Genomic DNA, 26,232 nt, shown 5'->3' on the forward strand with positions numbered 1-26,232 from the left:
ACCCTGTACAGGGTTTCCGAGGCTGTAAATCTTTATGGGAGCAGAACGCCTCATCTTTCTCCCGTGGAACAGCTGGTAGTTTCGAACTACTGACCTTGCGGTTCGCAGCCCGATTCATAACCACTATGCTATCAGAGCTCCATACTGGACTTCTAATCACAAGGTCAGTGGTTCAAATCCACCAGCCACTCTTTGGAAACCATATATAGGGTGGTGATAAGTCAGAACCAACTCAACCACACTTCACAACAACATGCTTTCTTTGGGGAGCACAGTACCCTCTGTAAGATAAGTGGTGGTGGTGGTTATGTACCGTGGAGTCAGAACTGACTCATAGCAATCTTGTACAGGGTTTCCGAGGCTATAAATCTTTATGGGAGCAGAACGCCTATCTTTCTCTCGCAGAACAGCTAGCTGGTAGTTTTGAACTGCTGACCTTAAGGTTTGCAGCCTGATTGGTAACCACTACGCTACCAGAGCTCCTTGTAAGACAAACAATGGACTGTTAATAATGAGGTTGTCAGTTCAAGCCCACTAGCCAATTCACAGGTGAAAGATGAGGCTTTCTATTCCCATAAGGATTCACAGCCCTGGAAACACAATACCGAGTTGCTATGATCATATCAGAACCTACTTAATGGCACTTGACAATAACATGCTTTCTTTGGCATGCTCAAGTCTCACTTTCTATGGCCCTTTCCCCTTTCCTTTCAGAGGTATCATCTTGCTACTACTTATACAGACACCCTTAAGGACATTTGAAAAGAATTATGCTCCCTTGTGTTTTAATAGCTAACAAATACTTAAAGTGTAGTGCTGTGGGCTAATGTGCCAGACTGCAAAGTCATCTGAACTGCAAGGTCAGTGGTTCAAGCTCACCAGCTGCTCTTTGGAAACCCTATACAGGGTCGCTATGGGTCGGAATCGACTCAACGGCACCTATCAACAATAACAACAGCACTTAAAGTACAAAATCCTAATCTGGGGCCCAGGGAATCCATGGTCTTCATGGGGTTCTTGATCTCCTTGAGTGTCTCTGGAATTTTGTGTATATATGTATAGACATTTTTTAGGAAGCTGGTCTCGTCAATCTCTCAAAAAGGATCAGAATTCAAAAACAGTAAATGTCCACTATGCAAAAAGAATGAAGTTCAAGGTTCATCTGAGATTAAGGAGATTATTGTGGGGAATAGAAAGGTTTTGCCAGTGTCCCTATACATAGGTGGCTACCTATGTAGCAAGTGTTAATACATACACCCAGGCGACTAACTTCAATGGGGGAGGGGGGGCTATAGAAATAGCCTAGTTAAATAAATTACAACCACTGAGACAACTTAAAAAACGTATGATGACTTCTCATTTTTCCCCTTATAACATACCTTTAAAGCTTCTATAACAAGATCTCTTGCTTCAAGCTCTCCTTCAAGAATACTGAAAAGGGTCAGGAGTTCAGGCTTGCTGAGTTTTTCCAGATTCATCCTGAAAAACTAAAATAAGGACAACAATCAGACTATCTCTAGAAAATTAGAGTGTCTCTAGAAGATAGAGATAATGTAACAAATTAAAAGAAGTATGAAACAAGACAAGAAAAGAGCAACAGTTACAATATAAAATAGTTAAAGAAGTTACAATTAATAGAAAGATAACAGCTTTCTGATATTAATCACAAACTGAGCAATAATAGGAAATAAAATTCACTTTAATTATTGATTTCATAACTACTCAGGATCAATTTGTCCTCATTTTTCCTTTCTGGCATTATTTCCAAGCAAACATCCTTGATGGTCTGGGAAAGAATTGTTGTTAAGTGTCATGGAGTTGGTTCCGACTAAAAGCAACCCTGTTACAAGGATTTTGAAGAGCAGCTGGTGGGTTCGAACTGCTGACCTTGTGGTTCTCAGGCCAGTGCTCATCTCACAGCACCACACCAAGAATGCAAGAAAGGATTAGCCACTAATTTTGTTCACTAGAAACTTAGGCAAAATTGTTTAGAATGAACACACTATTACACTGTAAAGTTATTAGGCCATGAATATACTTCCCAGTTTTAGAAAACCAAAATTGCAAAACTGGATTAAAAATATCTGGCATCCTTCTTTTTTGGATCAAATTTGTCCTTCCAAAAGATGTGCTGTAAATCCTAACCTCTACGCCTGTGGTTTGGAGTCCCAGTGTGGTGCTGTGGGTTAATTCTCTGGACTACAAAGTCGATTTGAAGTGCCAGTTTGGTGGTTCAAGCTTACCAGTCACTCCTTGCTATGGGTCGGGACCCACTGGATAGCACTTAACAATAGCAACACAATGCCTGTGGTTATAACTCCACTTGGGAATGGGTTAACTTTGTTATGTTAATAAGGCAGGATTAGTGCAGAGTACAACTTTTATCAGTCTCTTTTAGGATACGAAAAAAGATTAAACAAGTGAGCTCTAAAAAGAGATGGGCTAAGATAGATGCCAAGATACATGGAGATCTCCAAGGAACCAGGAAGCAGAAGCTGAAGAGATATGAAACCCTTCTCCAGAGTTGAAAGATAGTTGGTGAATTCAGACTTTTAGCCTCCTAAACTGTAAGAAAATAAATTTCTCTTTGCTGAAGTCATCCACTTGTGGTATTTCTGCTATAGCAGCCCTAGATAATTAAGACACTTCTGAAATCGACTTAAGAGGAATCTGTGTGAAGATAATGAATGGTTGGTGGGAGTAAGGAAGAACTTTTTCTTATAAATTGTCAAGTTTTATCACAATATTTATATTTTGCATAGTAAAACAGATTTAAAGGCAACTAAATGCAAATACAAATGTACTTTTAAATGACTTCTTTGATTATATTGTTTAAAAATCCTAATTGGCCAGGTTACCACAAAGTGAATGTATTTGACTTAATGAGTTCGTTCTATGTGCCCTTATACCTTTGAAAATATGTTAAATGGCAAATTGTATGGCACAAATGAAATCTTTTCCACAAGATTAATTTCCCATACACACATAGACAGACGTTAATGACACCAATCTTTGGAGAGTCTTCTAACCACTGTGCATGGTAAGATACATGTTATAACTTCCAAAGTAGAACAGGTGTTATTTTCCTTCTTTCACTTTTTACTTCTGAAAAATCACCACTCTCATAAAAGTTTTCTTTAAAGTGACTCCCAACATGACTAGTTCATACACTCTGCTGTAATTCCCAACCCTTATACTACAAGTCATAACCGTCGTGATGGCCCTTAACAAACAAGAAATGAGCACATTACATTTTAAGGGACACATCAAAAATGTTATTGTTTCCTTCCAGAACTACTGCCTTTAAGGGAAAAAGAACATGTAGAAATGCATACTTCACTGTGTCGTTAGATGGTGTTTCAGGAATGCTGTTCAAATCTTTTACCACATAGTAAACACATTCAATGTAACCTCAAGTCTAACTGCTAACTTTCTAACTGGTGAGTTTCACTCACAGGAAAGTGATACTGACTACCTTAGTACTAGAGACATGTCTAACAAAAGTTAACTTAAAAATAACTAACTTTAAAAACAACTAATAAAATTAAACTTAATATAAGATGGCATGTTGAAAAGTACATCTAACTTTGCAGTCAGAAGGATCTTATTAGGTATGTATGCGTTTTCCTAACTGTACGACTTTAGGCAAGTTTTCATATCTGTAAGAGAGGGGTGATGATATCAAAAATAAGAGGCTCTGTGAAGATTAAATGAGATAATAAATAATCAAACATCTTGCCAAGTTTCAGACATCAGCTCAGTAACAGTTTAATTATGAATAACTACTATTCTCTCTCATGTTCCAAAATAATTCTAAGAAAGGCATTATCAAATTTTGGGGCAGCCAAGATCAGTAACCTCAGAAACACCTTGAGCTGCCTACTGGCGTTAGGAATTAGAGCTGAGGGATGGTGGTGGTGGTGGTGGTGGTTATGTGCCGTGGAGTTGCATCCGACTCATAGCGACCCTGTATAGGCTGTAAATCTTTAGGGGAGCAGAAAGCCTCATCTTTCTCCCGCGGAAAAGCTGGTAGTTTCGAAAAGCTTTAAGGTTCACAGACCAATTCTACAATGTTTATAAGGAGCTCTGGTAGCGCAGTGGTTATGAATGGGCTGCGAACCTGTACAGGTTCGCTATAAGTTGGAACCAACTTGACCGGCATGTAACAGCAACAACATAAGCACCAAGGTAGGTGGCAGGTAGGAATAGAGCTCTTGTGCCTGTTACCTTTTTGTCAGTACCTTTACCATCCTTAAACACGGTTATTTAGAGATCTAAAAGTATGCCTTAAAGAAACAGTGATAGGAGTAAAAATTAATGGACTCAAAGTGAAAAAAGCAGAGTTTTTAGTCTCAGCTCTGCCACTGCACAGTTATATAACCATGGATGGGGAAATTACCCTGCTGGTCTGGCCCTGAATATCCTCACAGGCAGAATAAAACAGACTAGATCATTCCTAACGTCCTGGGCTCCATTCTAATCTTCTATGACTATAAACAAATAAAATTTGTTTGAGAATCCATTAAATAAGAGTAAGAGACAAATATATAAAGAAACAAATCAAATTACATCCAAATCAAAGTCTTTAAACTGTTGGGATAAATATTCTCATAAAAGAGTAAAATTAAAACCATCTTTAGTCACTTTAGTTAGCAAGCAGACCGGTTTTTTTAAGCAAGAAAAATTTCTATTCCTTGTAAATAGCATCAAGAACATTCTTACTTGTTATTATTACATTTGCAAATCACTTTTGCACAAAGAGTTTAATATCTGGAACATTTTGCTAATATGTACCAACTCATTTGGCTTAGTGTCCATCTGAAATGAATACAATACAAATGTATACAACATAAGAGGAAAACCAGAGCCACAGCTGTGTTGAGAATCAACAGACCTGTTTCTGTAGATTATAATTTTTCTTTATAAATAACAATTTTTAGCAGTTCTTTACTGTTTTATTCATTTGAATCTAATCTCCATGTACAGAACATTCTCTGAACTTTTTTGACTGATTTGGGATGGCAATGACAATCTAGGAGTGGCAATGATACTGACCTGATAATTGGTAGGTTCACACTTTAGTCCTCAAATATAAACTCTCAAGGTTTTCTTCAGTTAAAATTTACAAATATATTTAAAATGCTATCAGCATGATGGGAAAGTATCCAATCCTGTAAAATAATAAGAAATTTATTGTCCATATGATCACACTGTAAACAACTTAGTAAATCCCATAAATGTCTGTCATTGCTAATAAGGCCTGACAGTTGTAGGTTGTTGATATTGACAAGAAGCAAACAGCTAGTTCTTCAAGCAGAAGCTGAACAACATAGAAAAAGTACCAGGAATCTGATATTGGTTTTTTTTTTTAATGTTTTATTGTGAATTATATGATAGTTTACATGGGAGAACTTTAGTTTTACATTCATTCCATCGTATATCATCTCATTGCCATGGTTCCAATCCCCTCCATGCATCATCAACCACCCAAAGGGTATATCCCAGAAACCCGCCCCCTACACGTCCCCCACCTCCCCCCAGTTTTTGGCCCACAGTCCCTTTCCCTCTCTGGGTTCAAAGTCCCAGTCGTTTTATCACTCCACGTCATCATCTCTGTCTCCATCTCAGGCATCTCTGTTTCTCTGGGTAGGGTCCCACTCTCGGCTCTTCTCCGTTGATGGTCCCAGAGGTCTCTGCTCCTATCCTGGAGATTTAATCTCTCCCTTCCTTGTTACAAAACTTCTACCTTTGCATTTCCAACCCTCATAATCCATCCTGATAAGCATTATTCCCTACAGTATCACAAGTTACCCATCTGTATCTCCCTTCATCAGCTAAGCCCAGACAGACTGAATAGTACCCTACTGGAGATTCTGCCTTCCGCCATGCTCCCTAGCACTAGGTTCCCTCTTGAAAGCTTGTAAACCAGTCACCTCTTGCCTTTGTAGTCCCCCCCTCCCAATTTGAGTATCCAATGTCCAAGCTGCCCTTCTCTGTCCACTCTGTGTGTGGGTGTGTGTGTGAATGTTTGTTGCTGTGAGGATTTGTTCCCTCTTTTGAGTCGCTACTCCATAAGTATAGGTCAAGTTCATCAGACTGTATTAGCTCACTCTTTTTTTTTCTCCCTCTTCTTTCCTCTCCTGGTTGAGCTCTGATCGTCCAGTCATCCGGTCCAGGGCACATGGGTATCATTTGCAAGTGTGGGCGCTCCTGTGCATATGTCCTCTCTTCCCGTTAGCCGGTAGCTCCACTCTCCTCTTGAGTCCTCTGTGGCCATGCCACTGACTCTGGGCCCAAGAGTCCCCAGGTCTCTTCACACTGCTTGCCAACCGGGTCCCCAATTGGGTCCACAGAAGTCCATTGAACATTGTAGGGCTTAGCTTGCCGCTTCATTGCTGCTTTTACCCCACTTCCCCCATCAGTGATGTGATATTCTTTTTGCTTGATAGAGACAAGTGTTGTTGTTGTTGTTATGTGCCATAGAGTCGGTTCCGACTCATAGCGACCCTGTACAGGGTTTCCAAGGCTGTAAATCTTTACAGGAACAGAAACCCTCATCTTTCTCCCACGGAACAGCTGGTAGTTTCAAACTGCTGACCTTGCGGTTCACAGCCCAATTCATAACAACTACACTACCAGAGAACCTTTGAGAGTTCTGGAAATCTTTTTAACTTTAAGATGTCAACTGTCTTTTCTGAAGACTAGAAGAGGTGGACATTTCTCCCTGAATTGACAAAAACATATCTGTTTGAACGCCATGACTTATGCATTTGTTGTTGTTGTTGTTAAGTGCTACTGAGTTGGTTCTAACCCATAGCTACCCTGTATAGGGTTTACAAGGACCAGCTGGTGAGCTTGAGCCACCGACCTTGTAAACTGTCCAGTGCATTAAACACCTGTGGTGTAGGGTTTCTGAGGAGAGGCGAGTGATTTTGAACTGCTGACTTTGCAGTTCAAACTGAATTTGCAGTCCATCACAAATCCAACCCACAGCACCATAAAAAGACTCTATTCTGCATAATGCACTCATAATTACCATTCAGTTTTTCAAACTGCCAACTTTATGCAAAGAAATTCTCATCCCCTTCCCTCCAGCTAATCCATAAATACACAAACGAACCTGTCACCACCTAGACTTCTTTTACTAAATTGCTTTCTCATTCTCAGCTTCTCTCGATTCCCATTTTCACTTATTTATCCCATTTGTTTGTTTCCCTGTGTAGTAGACCCACCAAACTTTTTTGAAAGAAATTATAGGCTTTAAATTTTATTTGACAAAATCTAATTTTTGTCCTGAATTTTAAGGTACTGTTACAAATTGGACTGTGCTCCACCCCCAAATATGTAAATCCTAACCTCTATGCCTGTGGCTATAGTCCCATTTGGTCATGGGTTGTCTTTGTTATGTTACTAGAGGATTCCTATAGGGTATACTGTAGCTGTTGTTGTAAGTGCCATGAAGTCTATTCTGACTCAGAGTGACCCTACACAGGGTTTCTAAGGAGTGGCCGGTAGGTTTGAACTGCCAATTTTGTAGTTCAAACTGACCGCGTGGTCCAGTGCGTTATCCTGCAGTGCCACACCTGGACTCCAGTACTTGAGTCAATCTCTTGAGATAGAAAACAGATTAAACTCAAGTTAGTAAGCAGAGATGAGGGGAGATGGCAAGCCACATGAAGATTACCCAGGAGCAGAAACTCAAAAGAGACAAGGCCCTTTCTCCAGAATCTTCCTCTTGAGCCAGCATTCTGAATTCAGACCTGTTAAACTATGGTGCTACTGGTATGGCATTGTGGGTTAATGTGCTAGAATGCAAAGTCTGTTTGAACCACAAGGTCGGGGGTTCAAGCTCACCAGCTGCTCCTTGGAAACTCTACATAGGGTTGCTAAGGGTGGGAACCAACTTGACAGTACTTAATAACAACAAACTGTAGCGCTATAGGATAAGCACTGGACTGCTAACCAAAAGGTCAGTGGTTCAAACCCACCAGCCACGCCTCAGAAACCCTACACAGGGTTGCCATGAGTCGGAACTAACTCATAGGCATTTAACAGCAACAACAAACTGTGGGAAAAAAAATGTCTGTTTGTTAAAACCTCCCACTTGTGGTATTTCTCTTACAGCAGCATACGGTAACTAAGGTAAGTACCAAGTTAGATGCCTAACAGTTTATCAGGGACAGTGTCAAAGGAGGAATAATAGAATGCAAGAAATATTTGCTTTATTCAACCTTGAGTTCTGACCCATAGTGACCCTATATAGAGGTTCCAAGGAGTGGCTGCTGAGCTTGAACCTCTGACCTTTTGGTTCAAACCAACCCTGCAGTCCAGTGCATTAATCCACAGCACTACACCAGAACTCCCAAACTAATAACAAAGCTAATAAATTATGTTGTTGTTGTTAAGTACTGTGGAGTCGATTCCGACTCATAGTGACCCTGCACAGGGTTTCCAAAGCTGTAAATCTTTACGGGAGCAGAACGCCTCATCTTTCTCCCGCGGAGCGTCTGGTAGTTTTGAACTGCTGACCTTGAGGTTGGCAGCCCAACTCGTAACCACTACGTTACGTAAATTATACACCTCTGAATTTAGAAAAACGGGTGTGGGTTTTATAATCAACAAAAAGAATATGGTGGTTGTGTGCTGTGTAGTTGATTTGGACTCGTGTAGGGTAGCGTAGTGGTTACGAATCAGGCTGCAAACCACAAGGTCAGCAGTTCAAAACTACCAGACACTCCTCGGGAGAAAGATGAAGCTTTCTACTCCCGTAAAGATTTACACCCTCGGAAACCCTGTACAGGGTCGCTATGGGTCGGAACCGACTCGACGGCACTTAACAACAACAACAACAACAAGGGTTTCAGAGGCTGTAAATCTTTACAGGAGCAGAAAGCCTCATGTTTATTCCATGGAACTGCTGGTAGTTTCGAACTGCTGACTGTGAGATTTAGCAGCCTGACTCATAATCTCTACAATACCAAATTTCCTTAAAAAGAATATAGAATTAACATACACATAAACATTGAATATGCCATTTCATAAACTTCTACCCAACATATAAATTATGTGACTCAGAATTTTTGAAAAAAGGCTATCCCAAATCCACAGTACAAATAGACTGTCAGATCTTTGGAAGGCCATATTGTAGTCTACATACTCATACCATATTTATTTTCTAATTGAGCTGTTACTTGTCATTGTCATCACCCATTAAGTGACTTCAAAAGACAAGATTATTTCAACCAGATGCTCAGTTCATTCCTTCCATTAAACTCTCTCCAAGACTCAACTTTCCTTAGAGTTTAGACACAAATATTTCTAAGGATATTAAAGTCTATAAATTTGAAAAACTGTGGACAAGTTATTTGGATACAATACCATACACTGAGGCACAACCGGCTTTATTAAGCTTTATAGTTGTATCAATTAAAAATATACATATACATATTTCAGTACCATGAAAAAATAAACCATTTAAAGAATAAACATATCATAAACATGAATCTTATTTTTATGTTATCAATAAGTGATTTCAAACATGAGCTTACCTAGCATACTAGTTGACCTATTCAAGTGCATCTTATCATCAAATCAGAGCCAATAGTTACAAGTGTGGAGCTATAGGATAAACACTAGACCTTAACTGAACTGCAGTCTTTTCCACACTGTGGAAAAGTGTGCCAACAGGCTGATGAATAAATTATGGCACTGAGAAGGGCACTTCTACTGTATCTCCTAAACGGCTGGGCTGATTTTGCCTAGAACTTCATTCTATTCTGACCTTTCCCCCTTTCTGGATAAAACCCAAGCTCCTCATTGTGGTTAATTCTGTCTGAGCCTTTCTTTTCCCTCTAAAGAAGTCCCAACTTCTACACTGAAGTCTGAATTCTATAGGGTAGCAGGCACTGTTGCCGTTTTATTCTATAGAAATTGGGTGGCAGAAAAAGAAACATTCCAAACAGCGTCTATGCTATGAAAGCAGTAGGGCAGGGCAGAGCAATTACAAGTGAAATGTTTGTCTGTCTAGTATCTGGGTGTGTATGTCTTTATGTGAGATTGAAGGCTTTCCAAGTGCTTGTGATACGGGGCATGAAAGAAGTAAAGCAACATTTTAAGATAAGTCTTAGATATTTCCTGACATAGAAACACCTCAAGAAAATATACACAGTATAAAAAACAAATTATTTTACCCAAGAGATGACTCTTATTAAAGCTGGATAAAAATTACTTCTTTATTGTATACTTAGATATTAAAGTTAAGAGTTCATATTTGGGCTATTACTTACAAAGTTGAGACATAAAGCCATTCAATAAATTTTTGGTGTCAGTGATCAGCTATGAGTAAAAATACAAAGTAAATTTGTTCTAATTCTGTAAAGATTTTTTCATCTATATATTCATAAACAAAACCATATATAATGGAAGCCAGCTAATGCTTAAATCTCAAAGAACCAACACTAACTTACAAAATGAATATTTCTGACAGCTTTCCATTAGATAATGGACTTCTTAAGAAATTCTGTATATGTAAAAAAAAAAAGAAAGAAAGAAAAGACACTTGGTAAGGTTTGTTGCTGTTGTTGTTATGTGCCTCGAGTTGGCTCCGACTCATAGTGACCTTGCATAGGGGGTTTCCAAGGCTGTAAATCGTTATGGGAGCAGAAAGTCTCATCTTTCTCCCACAGAACAGCTGGTAGTTTCGAACTGCTGACCATAAGATTAGCAGCCTGATTTGTAACCACTATGCTACCAGAGCTCCTTTAAGGTAAAGTTTATAAATACTAAATCTAAAACATGGGCAACAATGCACTGCTATTTTAAAAAATGTATCCAAAGCAACCTCATATGGTGGTGGAAGGTGTTGATACATTATCTTAACTTTCTCAAAAGATGTAAGATTTTCCACTCTTTGGCATGTAGGTTTATCAGAAGGCTTATTTATGGGTGTGGAATAAGAGAATATTTTGGTATTTTAGGGAAAACACAACAACCTGCTCTCATAAAATAATTTTCTGATCAAGAAAGCATTTATGATCAGGAAATCTTGTATGCATTTGCTAACAAACGTTATTTTTGCTGACAAAAGTTCAATAAAATCCCATTTTATTGAATTCTACAATATTATACAATACAAGCTTTGCTGTCATTGTCTCAAAGTCAAGCTTCTTTCAGTTGAGGCTAAAGCTACTACTGGAGCTTTTGTACTCCAAGTAAAAAATATTATCCATTCACCACTTTAAAAGATTATTATAACAACTAGATCTGAGCCTTCCCCTCACCATGAGAATACCACAACAAGGTATTTATCAGAAAGCCTTGCTTCATCTTATGGGTCTGCCTTTTCCAGCCAGACTATAGACAGCATTATATAAAACAGAGTGGTTTTGAAACAGTTTGAGACTATAAATTTCAGGATCTTTTGAGGAAGGGGGCTTTGAGTCATTCTAAAATACATACAATATAAATAGTGTACTTGCAAAGAAATGACAATAGTGCTAAGGAGATCAAGATGTTTGTTTCCTCAATACTGCACATATACACTCTATATACTCTGAAGTAGTCCTTCAGAGACAAGCTTTGTAATTAAGCTAATACTCTTAGGGTCAACATTTATAACACTGCAGTACTCTACTCAAATACACAGTACTCGATTCAAAGCAGATTCTACAACTAACATTTTTTACTTATGATTAGGACAGAAATTAGTAATATCATTGTACTTAATATTAATCACCTCACAGTTCTTAGCATACTTTTGGTAAGAAGAATTCAAGCAAGAACAATAGTGATGATAAAAAAAATAAACATTCATTGAGCTAAACATTACTGTGTTAGACAGTATTCTAAGTATTTGTCATATATTAACTAATTCAATCCTCACAACTACTTTTGGTGATAGTTACTATAACCACAAATTCATCATCATAATTATCCCAGAGGCTAAATAACTTGTTCAAAGTAACACAGCTAGTACAAACAAGAATGAGATCTGAACTCAGGTAATTTGACTTGATGTGGCACTGTAGGACAAGCAATGGACTGCTAACCACAAGGTCTGCCTTTCAAACCCACCAGCCACTCCTTGGAAACTCTATTATTGTTGTTGTTGTTAAGTGCCATGGACTCAGTTCTGACTCCATGTGTAGGGTTTCCAAGGAGCACCTGGTAAGCTTGAACTGCCGACCTTGGGGGTTCACACTGACCACACAGGGTCATATCAACAGTACTTACTTGAAAGCATTTAACAATGTAACAACAATTTGATTCTAGAGACTTCCTTGGTTGTTGTTGTTATGTGCCGTAGAGTCGGTTCTGACTCATAGCAACCCTGTACAGGGTTTCCAAGGCTATAAATCTTTACAGGAGCAGAAAGCCTCATCATTCTCCCACGGAAGAGCTGGTAGTTTCAAACTGCTGACCTTGCGGTTCACAGCCTGATTTGTAACCACTATGCTACCAGAGCTCCTTAGAGGCTTCCTTGATAGTCTCTGCTATATTGGTTTATACCCGATCTTTTCTTTCTGTTGGCTTAGGAACAGTGTGGATAGACAAACCTCACTCACCTAAAACATGATTTACAAAGCTAAAAAGGACCTCAGAAATAATTTAATTCAGTACTCATTTTACAGATGAGAACTGAAGCCCACAGTTATGTGAATTACTGAAAAATACAGTTAAATTGGGGCTCTGGTAGCGTAGTGGTTATGAATCGGGCTGCAAGCCTCAAGGTCAGCAGTTTGAAATTATCAGCTGTTCCACTGGAAAAAGATGAGGCTTTCTGCTCCCATAAAGATTTACAGCCTTGGAAACTCTGCATAGGGTCGATATGAGTCAGAACTAACTCCACGGCACATAACCACCACCACCACAGTTAATTAAATAGGAGAATTAGGTCTAGCATGTTTTTTGTTTTTTTTTTCAGATCCAGTTCTAATCCACCTTCTGTAATACCATAACCACTATCAAGTTTTGGTTTTGTACAGTTTTAAGACTTATTTGTCTACGGTGCAAGTGTTTGTGTCTATCTGTCTCTCTCATTGTTCCTCCTCTTTGCTCAGCAAAATTTATATGTATAATGAAGAAAAGTTGCAGAAGTGGCCTCATGCCCATAAACAAACATTCAAATATCTCATCCTCAAAATGAGGACATTAATACAAAGCTATTAAAAATACGTCTATCTATCTGGATATCAAGGAGCTCTGGTAACTTAGTGGTTACGAATCAGGCTGCAAACCGCAAGGTCAGCAGTTCGAAACTACCAGCTGCTCTGCAGGAGAAAGATGAAGCTTTCTGCGCCTGTACAGATTTACAGCCTCGGAAACCCTGCTCAGGTTCGCTATGGGTCGGAACCAACTCAATGGCACTTAACAACAACAACAACAACCTGGCTATCTGTTGATACCCTTTCTCCAAGTATTCTCATTGGAGACAAGACCAACCCAGAAGAACTACATTAGTTCAGTTTTGTTGTTGTAGTTAGTTGCCATCAAGTTGATTTACTAAGACCCCATGTACATTGTAATGGATGGTACAGAAAATGAGTAATAGTTTTTATGCCAATACAGATTTTTTCATTAAAATAAAAGATAATATGTCTTTTAACAGACTATTGCTAAAAGTTTGAACTATTTCAAGGACATGTGTCAGTTGGCTTTATTTAGTTCAAAGGAAATTAAAACATAATTTCAATCAAATATGTGTCTGTATGATGGATCCAGCCATGATATTTTTTACTTTCTGAAATACCATTTTGACTTGTAAAAATACCACAACAGAACAGTATGTAGCTTGATCTTATTTTATGTTGTTGTTGTTGTTGAGACAATGACATAGACTGATTCTAATTACCCTTTATTTCCTTCCAGTAAAATGATTCAAGGGCCATAAGTCCTTCAAATATGAATGTAGGATGAAGTCACTGACTCCATCAGGATTCCAAAGTTCAAAGAAACTCAGAGAGTGAGGCATGGAGGATGAACCAAAACCCAGGTACGGTTTGGTTTCTATATTTTAGCCAGACCTTCAACAGGTTCATTCTGGTTCAACCTCTGCTGAGACTTTGTCTTTGCACCCATTTTAAACAAGATTCCCAGGTGATTCTTATGTACATATCACCTAGGGATATATAAAAGGGATCTTTTTAAACTGTAGATACTGATTCAGCATAGCTTGGGTATAAATGCAGATTTTAATAGGGGGTCAACAAAGAATGAACTGGTTCAAAGCCTTGGCTTTGACTATGTCTTTAACCTGAATCTTCCCGAATTGCAAAAAACTTCACACATGTCTCAAATAGAAATTTTTTAACTGACTATATTGTTTTGCCTTCTAAATAAAATTACAGATTTAAAAAAAAATTTTAAACTTAACAATTTGGAATCATTTGAAAAAAAACCAGCAAAAACCTAGCAATTGTTTTTGCTCCAAGGTTCATTGGAGACAATAATTCTCCTGGGAAGCAGTGTGTTGTAGTGGGAAGTACAGAGACTTTGGAGTCCCAAAGACCTGGGTTTACATTCTGGTTGATACTGAACAGTTCTCTGATCAAACATAACCTTTAATCTATAAAAACAGGGATAATAATACATACTTGTAACAGGATGCTGCACGGTTTAAATGAGTTTGTGACTGGTCAGTTCACTCATTTCTCATCCCTGGGGCACAAAGTCATAAATGGTTTAATCTGAAAGGAATGATGATTTCCTTTTTCCAGTGGGTTGTCATTGTCTGTCATTTATGTCTAATTTAAAGATCAAAATTAATAATAAGTTTATTCTTTCTGACTTAATGGCTTGCTCAGCACTACAGAGGAGACCGCCTGGCTAGTTCCTGGGGAGGCCAGCTTCAGGACATGCACTGCACATGTGCAGGTCAGTTACATCTGCACACTGCTTGGGAAAAGAAAAAGGACATTCATCGGCCTAAATGTTCTGTGCTTGTAGCATAGAGATGAAAAACAGGCTTTTGCTTCCACTGAATTTTCACTGCTTTTAACTAAGTCACAATTTTAACTTGTAGTGACTTGTTTTCTAAAAATATTAGAGCTATTTTTCCATTACGTTAATTGTATGCTGGATATGTGTCTACATTAGTAACTCAGGAGCAGTTAACACATTCTAGTGTATCAACTCATTTGTTTATATATCTATCTCTCTTTTGCTTCACAGAACTCTGCTGTTTTACTTGACTTGATGAATGTCAGCATGTCCCAGTCCCAATTACAACCCAAAACCCACTGCCGGTCAAATCCACTCCAACTCACAGGGAGCCTACAGAGCAGAGGAGAGCTGCTCTATCAGGTTCCTGAGGCTGTCAATTGTCAAGGAAATTGCCTCCTGTGGGTTCAGATGATTGATCTTTCGGTTAAAAGCCCAATGCTTACCCCACTGCACCACTAGGGATCCTTCTCTGTTACAAGCCAGGGTCACTAAACACACACACACAAACAAATGCTGGCTGTATCTAGACAGAGTTGGAAAGAAATGTACTAATTGGGGGGTGGGGGTGGGTTTCAAAACATTCATGGAAAAACAGAATTTTTCCATGAATGTTTTGAAATAACCGCATACAGAAACTTGAATTCCAGCTAGGATAGTTGAACTCTACCTTTTCGAAAATGAGAGGCCACTACACATTTTAAGCCAGGTGACTATCATAAGAAAAGCATCACGCTAGGGAGTTTAACAGCAGCTAAACAAGAAGTTTAATTGTTTATAGAGTCCTGGTGTGGGTTAATGCACCAGACTGCAAAGTTGTTTGAACTGCAAGGTCGGCAGTTCAAGCTCACCAGCTGTCCTTGGAGATCTTATACAGGGACGATTCGGGCTATGAACCGCAAGGTCAGCAGTTCAAAACTACCAGTTGTTCCGCGGGAGAAAGATGAGGCTTTCTGCTCCCGTAAGATTTACAGCCTCGGAAACCCTGTACAGGGTCGCTATGAGTCGGTACCGACTCCACGGCACATAACAACAACAATGGGTCGGAATTGACGGCATCTAACAATAACAACAATAACAGTTGAGAGAGACAGCTGTCTTGGTTGGAAAGAAACAGGAGGCAGAAAGGGCAGTTGAAAGAAAACTTTACCATCCAGGAAAGATGCAAAATTAAAGTATGTGGTCTATGATGGTGAGGGTACGAATGGAAAAGAAAAGACTGATACAAGAAACATTTAAAAGAATGTATTTACAGTAACGTGGTGACTAATTCCATTTAGGGAATTAAGAGGGGAAATAATCCCAGACCAGCTGAGGTTTTCAGATTGGGTGACTAGAATGATGATGCCACTAACAGAAACAGGGATGTTAGAAAAGGAACTGACTTTAGGAAGAGAAATGATGAGTATGATGTGAGACATGCTGAATGAGAAGTAATTAGATCCCCAAGAGGAACATATTTAGTGTCTGCTATTGTGGTGAGGACTAAAGATTTACAAGTGGAGAAGACTTTGGGGGTAGCACCTTTTAAGAAAATGTTTTCTCTATCCTCAATTTAAGGACAAGAAGCAACAGGAAGAAGCTGATAAACAGGCCTGGACCAGATCATTCCCACCCTTCCACCTCTGAAAAATTAAAGGCAGTTTGGTTCTGTTGCTATTCCTGTACAAACTGCTGCAACAGAAATGACTAGTGTTAGGGACTAAGCTGTGTCACCCAAACGATGCCATAAATCCTAGCCTATGGTGGTACGGTTAAGGTGGCACTGTGGTTTAAGCACTGGGTTGTTAGCAGCAAGGCTGGTGGTTCAAACCCACCAGTCTATCTAAGGGAGAAAGGTGAGGTTGTCGGCTCCCATAAATAGTCTCAGAAACCCTCTATAGGGTTGCTAAGAACAGGAATCCACTCAATGGCAATGAAGCTTTTATGCCTGTGGTTATAATCCCATTCGGAAATGGCTTCTTTGTTATGTTAATGAAGTAGGTTTAGTGTAGGGCATGCTTTGAGTCAATCTCTTTTGAGATATAAAAGAGATTAAACAAGCATGTAGAGGACTGATAGGGTAAGACACATGGAGATTTCTTAGGAACCAGCAAGAAGAAGACGAAGAAACAGGAACCTTCTTCCAGAGCCCACACAGAGAGAAAACCTTACCCTGGCACTCTGAATTTAGACTTAATACTTTCTAAACTGTGAGGGACTAAATCTCTGGTAAGGCCATCCACTTGTAGCATTTCTGTTATAGCGGCACTAGATAATTAAACTAGTTATCAACAACCAAGTAATGGCATCCAAACAATGCCAATAAACTTAGGGCTTCTCTGATTTTTCTGCCACTGTAGTGTCAGCTATCCCTCATCCTTTTTTCCTTTATAATTTGTAATTCTTGCCTCTTGTTAAAACAATTTATCTCCACATCTCTCCTGTTGTCCTTGCTCCCTGGCTTACAGCTTTCTATACAGCAGACACAGAGCACACTTCAATCTAGCCTTCCTCAGCACCTCTGCACAAAGGATCGGTGCAGATGCTCTCACGGTCAGGTTTGAAGTGTCTTTTTCTGTCTGTATATCTAATCATCCTGCTCTCCCCAATTTTCTTTTCTATTAAATTTAACATTATATTCTTTGTGGCTTTACAAGTCAGAAAGAATTTACTCAGCAGCAAAGAACACATGTAGATTGGAGCCTTTGGCTTTGCACCTGAAATACAATTTGTAAATACTTGGTACCAAGGAATCATATTATTACATTCTTAACTGCAATACCTGCTTCTAGTTGTTTTCCTCAACTCACAAACCTTGACCCTAGCCTCCTCACCTCTACTCTTTCTACCCTCCAGCCATGTTTTCTTCTCACCACAACTTTTGATTATTCCTATTATATAGCTCCGGAGCACTGGTGGAGCTGTGGTTAAAATGCATGGCTGCTAACCAAAAGACTGGCAATTTGAATTCACCAACTGCTCCTCAGGAGAAAGATGTGGCAGCTTGATTCTGTAAAGATTTATAGTCTTGGAAACCCCACGAGGTTGCTATGAGTCAGAATCAACTGAATAGTAGTAAGGTTTTTTGTTTTTTTGCTTTAATTTTGGGGGTGGTGGTGGTTATTGTATAGCTTTTTACTTGGGGTGGGAGGAGAGGAAAATCTGCCTTTAAAGTAAGGCAAAATTGACTTTTAATCAAAAGTACCATTGAAAATGCCTTAAATTTCACATAAGGTACAACTCTGCCTAGTAATCAAAGTACTACTTACGTGCCATTCAGGATAGAGGTACTTAGGAGATTAGAGCTTGGAGTGGAGAAACTAGCAACTTGGAGAGAAGACATCAGGAGGTTGAATCCCTTGCCTTGCCTTTCCCTCACCCCTTATCTACCCCCAATTTAAGAAAGACTGATTTCTAAGACAAAATTATTAAACATACACATTCTAAAAAAGACACACACTTTCCTAAAAATTCCTTGGATCAGAGATATGTGGGATCACGTCATATGAAAGTATTCTTTCAATCTACTAAAGAATCTAAACTGTAAGGTGCTTCAAAAAGTTCATGGAAAAAATGGAATGAAAAGATAATGGAGTTTTTCCATGAATTTTTTTGAAGCCACTTGTATGTTGAAAATTTTAAAACAAAACTACTCACTCACTAAAATGAGATACCACTTCCTCACCTTTGCTAAAATGCTGAAAGAGTACAACCTACCAACTACTCAATGCTTTCCACACGTTGGGCACCTTGGTTTGATTTATAGATATTAGTTCATGAACTCTAAAAGTACAAACCATTATTTCCATGTCACAGCTAGGGAAACTAGGGCATTGTGAAGATAGGAAACTCTGCTCTTGCCTGAGGTACAGTGAGGAGCAGCTGAGCTATAAGTTACTATCCTATATAACCTAACAAGCAATATGTTGTGGGTTTTTTTTGTTTTTAATGCAAACACTCTGAACTTTAACTTGGAAGTCTTGAGTTATAGTTATTAGTAGCAAATATTCAGAAAATAACAGCAAATGGTCTTTAGAAACAGGCCATTTCTGGTGTCGACCACAGAGTTCGCTCAAGTTTCCTCTAGAAACAAATCTCTGCTTCTTGTCTCATGTCACTCAACACCAGCTCAATGGCAACCCTTAGAAACACCAATTTATTTCACTCAGAAAAGTAAAAAGTTCCAATTCTGTTCTGCAAATGAGTTGGCAGTATTGCAAATCTGATTCTACCAAGACAGCTATCATACAGTGAGTGTGTCATGACCACCATGATTCATGTATGATTTCATTCAGGAGCCCTATACTATTCTGTGCCCCTGGTCATATATTTAGTACCAGTTTGCTGTTGTTGTTGTGTGCCGTCAAGTCAGTTCTGACTCATAGCGACCCTGTATAGGGTTTCCCAGGCTTTAAATCTTTGAGGGAACAGAAAGCCTCATCTTTCTTCTGGTGGAGCAGCTGGTGGACCCAAATCGCAGCCCTTGTGGTTCGCAGTCCAGTGCTTATTGTATGAAGCCACCATGCTCCCATAGTGCTAGTTTAGTAGAGCACAAAATAAACTGAAATTCTATTTTTAAAAATCTCAAGATAGATCAGTAGCTGTCAGAACCTAACACAATGAAACCATTCTTAAAAAACAAAAATCAGCAATTAGTTCCTTATGTGATCTCCTAAATTCACTTCATTCCCATCAGATCAGAGTCTTAGAAAAATTAAAGAAAATCCTAAAACAATTGATTACATTCAAATTTCATGAAGCAACACTGTATTATCTATCCATCAGATATTTTCTTATGAAAAACTCAACATTGTAGAGTCACTTAAAATACTGGAGTTTCATAAAGCATCAGATTTGAAAAACAAAGTTAAAACAAATAGTAGATTATTCATACTAAAGATGTGTCATGTACACGATCTTTATAGCCTACCCTAAGGTAGGTGACAGCTTCAAAGAAATTACAACCAAAAAAAGAAGCACCACAACAAACAAAAAAACCCCACTGCCCTGATTCAAACTCCAGCCACTCCTAGGAAATCCTGTACAAGGTCACTAAGAGTTGGAATCAACTCGAGGGCACTTAACAGTAACAGTCCTTAAGTTGATTCCATTCTAACTTAAGGGGTACTATAGGACAGAATAGAACTGCCTCATAGGTTTCTCAAGGCTGCTGGGTTTGAACCTATGGGTAACAGCTGAGTGCTTTAACCACTATACCATCAGGGTTAACACACACTCATTAAGTGTTCATTCTAGGTATCGTAAAAAATAAAAAAAGATTCTGGAGGAATATGAGTGGGTTTCAAAAAGTTTGTGGGAAAACAGAATTTGAATATAATGGAATTTATCCATGAACTTTGTGAACCTCTCTTGAACACATTGCTTTTGTTGTTGCTAAATGCTGTTGAGTCAGTTCTGACTTATAGCGACCCTGCATAAGGTTTCCAAGGAGCAGCTGGTAAGCTTGAACCTCTGACCTTGAGATTCACACCGACTTTGCAGTCCAGAGCATTAACCCACAGCGCCACACCAGAACTCCAACTGAACATATTACTCCTACCCTTAAAGAATTCATAATCTAATTTGATAGACTAGACATAGACATAAAGATCCTCTGCACAGAATGGTTTTCTTCATTGAACATGACCAGACAGGTGTTGAAAAAAACAGTGAAAAGATATCCAAGTCCCCAAAGTGTATCCAACAGGTCTGCTTACTAGGCCAAAAAATCAAAGACCATTATTGACTTTTCCCTCTCTGTTCATTAAGGCGCTGGCAATCCACACTACTTTGGGTTTCTTAGTCTCTTACCTTAGTTTATTTTCTGTTCTCTGCTCATGTAACAAGATATATTTTTCTGGGATTTCCTGTTCTGCTTTTAGTTTTTCTGCTGGTATTACTGGGGGCCCAAGTTTTACTCTCCTTTGGCAGTGTACTTTCTGTGTTTGCTGGGTGACCCCACGCAGTTTCTTTTTGGTGTGCTTAAGTTTCTTATTGGAGATTTGGGAACTAGCATTGAATAGATCTGTAAGCACTAAGAGTGGCTCTGAAATCTCAGAAACTTAACTATTAAAAATAATGACCTTCAGGAAGGCTTATGAGGAAAGTAAAAGACAATAGTCATACCAGCTTCTTGCATCTTATAGATTAGCGACTGCTAACCACAAGGTCTGTAAGGAGCTCTGGTAGCATAGTGGTTACGAATCGTGCTGTGAACTGTAAGGTAAGCAGTTCAAAACTACCAGCTGCTCCACGGGAGAAAGATAAGGCTTTCTGTTCTCGTAAAGAATTACAGCCTCTGAAACCCTGTTCAGTGTCGCTATGGGTCGGAACCGACTTGACGGCACTTAACAACAACAACAACCATAAGGTCTGTGGTTCAAACCCACCAGCCACTCCTCACAAACCCGATACAGGGTCACTATATGTGAAAAGTGACTCAACAACAGATTGCAGTAGTGACAGGGACTTCTGATTAAATGCAGGAAAAAAAACAAAACCTGCTAGAAATATGGTAAAATATTTTTTTAAAACCCTATCCATAGAGAAAGAAGGAGCCCTGGTAGCACAATGGTTAAGCACTAAGTTACTAACTGAATGGTCAGTGATTGGAACCTACCAGCCACAACAGGTATGCATAGGTGATTGATTACTGGGCATTCAATGGCAGTAACATTGGACCAAAGCATCAACACTTAACCTCCTGATGAAATGACCGGTCCAGTTAACAAAGCCTTTATGTACACAACAGAGACATGAGGCACTGTAGGATAAGCACTGGGCTGCTAACCACAAGGTTGGCAGTTCAAACCCACCAATCACTCCTTAAAACTCTATACAGGGTCACTATGAGTTGGAGCCAACTCAACCTCACTTAACAACAACCTTACCATTATTTACCCACAACTCAAGAGATTAAAAAATTTCTCTTATTTTTTTGTCCCCTAAGTTTTGATAGATGATATGGATAATGTAAAACCAGTCAACAACATCTTCATATATGTATTATTTTCCTTTTGGGGGAAAACCCACCATAAAAGAGGGGTTAATTGAGAGAGTATAACCAAAGGCCACCCAAACCCACGGCTTCTGATTCCAACTCACAGAGACGCTATAGGACAGGGTAGAACTGCCCCATAGGGTTTCCTGGGCTGTAATGTAGGGAAGCCGACTGCCACATCTTTCTCTGGCCAGGCGTTTGGTGGGTGGGAACGGTGGATCTTTTAGTTAGCAGCCAAAAGCTTTGACCACCGCGCCCCCAGGACTCACTTCTAGAGGCCCCAGGACCAGATTAATGATAAACCTAAACGACTGCGCCTGATTTCTTCAAACACTTCCTGCCTTTTGTTTCAACAGAAATATACCTTCAAGGTTAACTGCAGTCTCCCTGCGCAACCTACCAGCCCAGCCCAGCCCAGCCCAGCCCAGCAGAGACGAGGAGGAACTCATTCCTATAATCAAATCTTTTGATGTGCTTATCGATACGGCTTCATCTGCTGCTATTCACCGGCTGCCAACCACATCCAATGTTCCTACCCGCACAAGGCCAATTCTGCAGCTTGGCCAACACACCCACCTCACTGAGAAACGTAAGGACGGGGATTGCTTTTCATCAAGTTCTCAGGGAAGAAAGGGTGAAAGGCAAGACTAAACACTACTCAAAGGTGAAAAACAAAACCTTTTGAAGCTGGGTTCTCCCTGAAAGAACAGAAAACCGAGGAAAGGTACAAAAATGGAAAGTAGAGGCAGGAAAGGTGCTATTTCTCCTCCAGAGTCTGACAAAGAGTCCACCTTTACTCCACAAGAGCCCGCCCAGGGGCTGCAGGAGCCGGCGGGGGACGGGGAGACGTACAAGGGGAGGCCGCTCCGTACGTAGCCGCCTAGGTCGGGTCTTTGATTTCGGCTTCGCCCCATCTCGCTTTTCTGGAAAATTCTGATTTTATCTTAGGGACGAAACTAGCTTTGGTCCCACCCTAGCGAGCAGGGACAGGTGTAGAGAGGGATGTCTGGCTGCCCGGGGGTACAAAATGGGGTGTGGGGGCGGCAGCTTCGGGATTGGGAACCTGAGAACCGTCCTCCAAGGTTAGGGCGCTGGGCGAGAGGGGCCATTAAATGAGGGGTATCAGGAGGGAAGCCCCTTCTGAGGAGGTAGGAATTGACGGGGACAAAAAGGCGCCGTGAAGACCCTCAAAGGATGAAGAGCCGTCTCCTCAGGGAATACCAGGAGGTGGAGGAGACAGCCCCGCCCCCTCAGGGGAAGGCGCGAGTGGCACTTGGGACGGTTGCGGGACGATACCCACGGTCCTACCCTTGCTTTTCTCTCGAGCACTCGGCCTCCCAAGCAATCGCCAAATCCCAGCACCAGAGGCTCCTACCTTTTCCCGGCGCTCCGGGCTCGATTCCCCGCCGCCTCAGTCACCCGCTACCCATCTACAGCCCTCCCATGCTCCTCCCCCTCAACCGCCCGTTCGGGGCATTGGCATTTATTCTGACCAATCGCCACCTCGCCTCCCTAACGCCGCCACCAATCCGCACCGACTTGAGGAGGGGCTTCTCCAATGTCATTTAGGCTCCTCCCGGAGCCCCAGGATCCCTTTTGTTTGGGGAGAGCCAGGCTGGGATTGAAGGCACGTCAGTTCCGGTAGGAAGCGCCCTCCTCCGTCCCGGGCACGAAGGTGGTCTCGGGTCCTTCAACTTTCCACCGTCTTTTTGGTTATTGGGCTGGGCTGTGATGATGGCTTCGTGCTTTACCTGACGGTATGGGAAGCTGAGGAAGGGGGTGCCCCGAGTGTGATTTCATCTACATTGTGTAGAAAAGTGTGTCTGCTTTACAATTAGTTATTGGAAACTTGGTAAAAATGATTTCCCCGCGCCTTTTTGACTTGGAAATGCCTTTCTGTGTGCTGGAAGCAAGGGTGAAAGGATGAAATACCTGGAGACCATTCTGTTTTCAAACCATGGAGATTCCGCGGTGGAACAAGGAATGGTACCCAGGAGGACATAAGTCCTGAAGACTGGCCTTACAAGCTTCGTCTCTATACCATATTCACCAGGATATATATACATACAGAAATCCAATAATTTCACGTTTGTATCAAGTTTTACACACTCTGCTTGCCAGATGAGACTTTTGTATTGCTGGTCCCATTATACTGTTGGACAATGATGTTTGCAGTGAAGTTAGAACAATGGGCAATGTAGAGAATGTAAAGATGCCTGTCCCTCCTTGTGATAACTGTGAAGAACACAGGTTTTGCTGATGATGGTGAAGCCTAAAAAAACCAGTTCTCTTTGACCCCATCATGTATGTCACGGTGCTGTGCTCCATAGAGTTTTTAGTGGCTGAGTTTTTGGAAGTTGCTTGGCAGGCCTTTCTTCCTGGACACCTCTGGGTGGATGTGAACCTTGGTCACCAACTGAGTGTTAACTGCAACACCCAGGGGCTCTAGCAGCAAACCCTCCCAAACAAAAAAACAAAACAAAACAAACCTACTGCCCTCAAGCCAATTCAGACTCATAACAACCCTATAGACAGAGTAGAACGGTTCCATAGGGTTTCTGAGACTGGAAATCTTTACCAGAACAGACTAGAACGCTTTACCAGAGCAGACTGCCACATAGTTCTCCCTCAGATCAGCTGGTGGGTTTGAACTGCCCACCTTGCAGTTAGCAGCCCAACACTTAACACACTGTGCCACCAGGGCATCTTCAGCAAGCCTTGTTATTAAGTGCCACTGAGTTGGTTCTGACTCACAGTGATCCTGTATAGGATTTCCGAGGAACAACTGGTGGGTTTGAACCACTGACCTTGTGGTTCATAGTCCAGTGCTTATCTTAAAGTGCCATACCAGCACTCCATGCAAGAGTCCCTGTTGTTAAGTGCTGTCAAGTTGGTATTGACTCATAGCGATCCTGGACAGGGTTTCTGAGGAGTGACTGGTGAGCTTGAACCCCCAACCTTACAGTTCAAACCCACCTTGCAGTCCAGCACATTAACCCACAGAGCCACACCACTAAATAGCCCAGAGATTGGTGTTGGTGGGGGAGAATGGGGAGCAATGTTAGACCTAGTTGTATGCTTACCTGAGGTCAACATTTCCAGAACTCTTTCCCATAGACTGCCTAGATAGATTCAGCAGATTAATAACTATCATGTTATTTTCATTATGACATTATACAATTAATTAGTAATTATAATTAAGCAAGATAGTATTTAGGGCCCTAGTACTCACCGAGGCAGACCTAGTTGTCAAGGTAAATGCAGCAAGGTCCTCACCCTGTTTAGCCTGGTGGAGGGATGTTATCTATCTGTGGAATCACTGAGAAATTTGAAGGAAGTGAGTCAGTCAGTGTTTATCATGTCTCTAGTACCAGGTATTTTCACCACAAAGTCGGCAGTTCAAACTCACCAGCCGCTCCTCAGAGACCCTATACAGAGTTGCTATGGAACTGACTCGATGGCACTTAACAATAATATCTTATGGTGATGCTGTAGTATAAGCATTGGACTGCTAACCACAAGGTTGGCAGCTCAAACCCAGCAACTGCGTCTCTGGAGAAAGATGAGTCTGTCTACTCCCATGAAGATTTACAGTCTCAGAAACCCTATACAGGGTCACTATAAATTGGAATCAAATCTACGGCATTTAAAAAAATCTGTTCTACCCTCAAGAGAGTCATCACTGTATCTTTAGAAAACAGAGAGGCAGAGAAATCAAATAACGTCATAGAATAAGTAAATGGTAAAGAAAGGACTTCCAACCAAGGATGAATGACTCCAAACTTGTGTTTACCACACACTCGCTCTCACAAGGAAATCAGAGAATAGGCATGGATGACTGTAAAACCAGTATGGGAGTCAGAAAAACAGCTCCATATCGCTCCCTATTGATTGTGGCTTTGGAAGGATCATCTCTATATATGAAGGACAGGAAAACTCTGTGCTAAGGTACTTGACAGCAGCTCAAGTGCTTTTGGAGTAATGACACAGGAGATACAGAATTCAAAAAGACATCAGTCCCTAGGAGAATGACAACCTGAAAGGCAAGATGAAAGGTCTGGCACATAGGAGTACTCATTTAATACTAACTTGATTTGAAACAAAATGTCTGAAATGATGAAAATTAGAGTTAGGAGCTGGAATGGACTCCTAGAGTGGCACTGTAGGATCAGCACTGGATTGCTAACTACAAGGTAAGCAGTTCAAACCCACCAGCTCCTCCTCGGAAACCCTAATCAGGGTCACTGTGAGTAGGAATAGACTCCATGGTACTTAACAACGAGGAGCTGGAATAAGCCCACAAATTCACAAAG

General features: G+C 40.5%; 1 protein-coding gene across 1 annotated transcript in view; it reads right to left on the reverse strand.

Annotated features, from left to right (window-relative positions):
• The window catches only part of CTTNBP2NL (CTTNBP2 N-terminal like), a 49,971-nt gene extending 44,801 nt beyond the window's left edge, over positions 1 to 5,170 (reverse strand). The window contains exons 1-2 of the mRNA XM_006865913.1: positions 5,056 to 5,170; positions 1,380 to 1,487 (exon numbers count right to left, since the gene is read on the reverse strand). Of these exons, the coding sequence (XP_006865975.1) occupies positions 1,380 to 1,478 (99 nt within the window). The 5' untranslated portion in view covers positions 1,479 to 1,487; positions 5,056 to 5,170. The remainder of the gene's footprint in view (positions 1 to 1,379; positions 1,488 to 5,055) is intronic.
• Between the last annotated feature and the right edge of the window lie 21,062 nt (positions 5,171 to 26,232).

Source organism: Chrysochloris asiatica, unplaced genomic scaffold (genome assembly GCF_000296735.1).
Source record: "Chrysochloris asiatica unplaced genomic scaffold, ChrAsi1.0 scaffold00085, whole genome shotgun sequence".
Taxonomy (NCBI): domain Eukaryota; kingdom Metazoa; phylum Chordata; class Mammalia; order Afrosoricida; family Chrysochloridae; genus Chrysochloris; species Chrysochloris asiatica.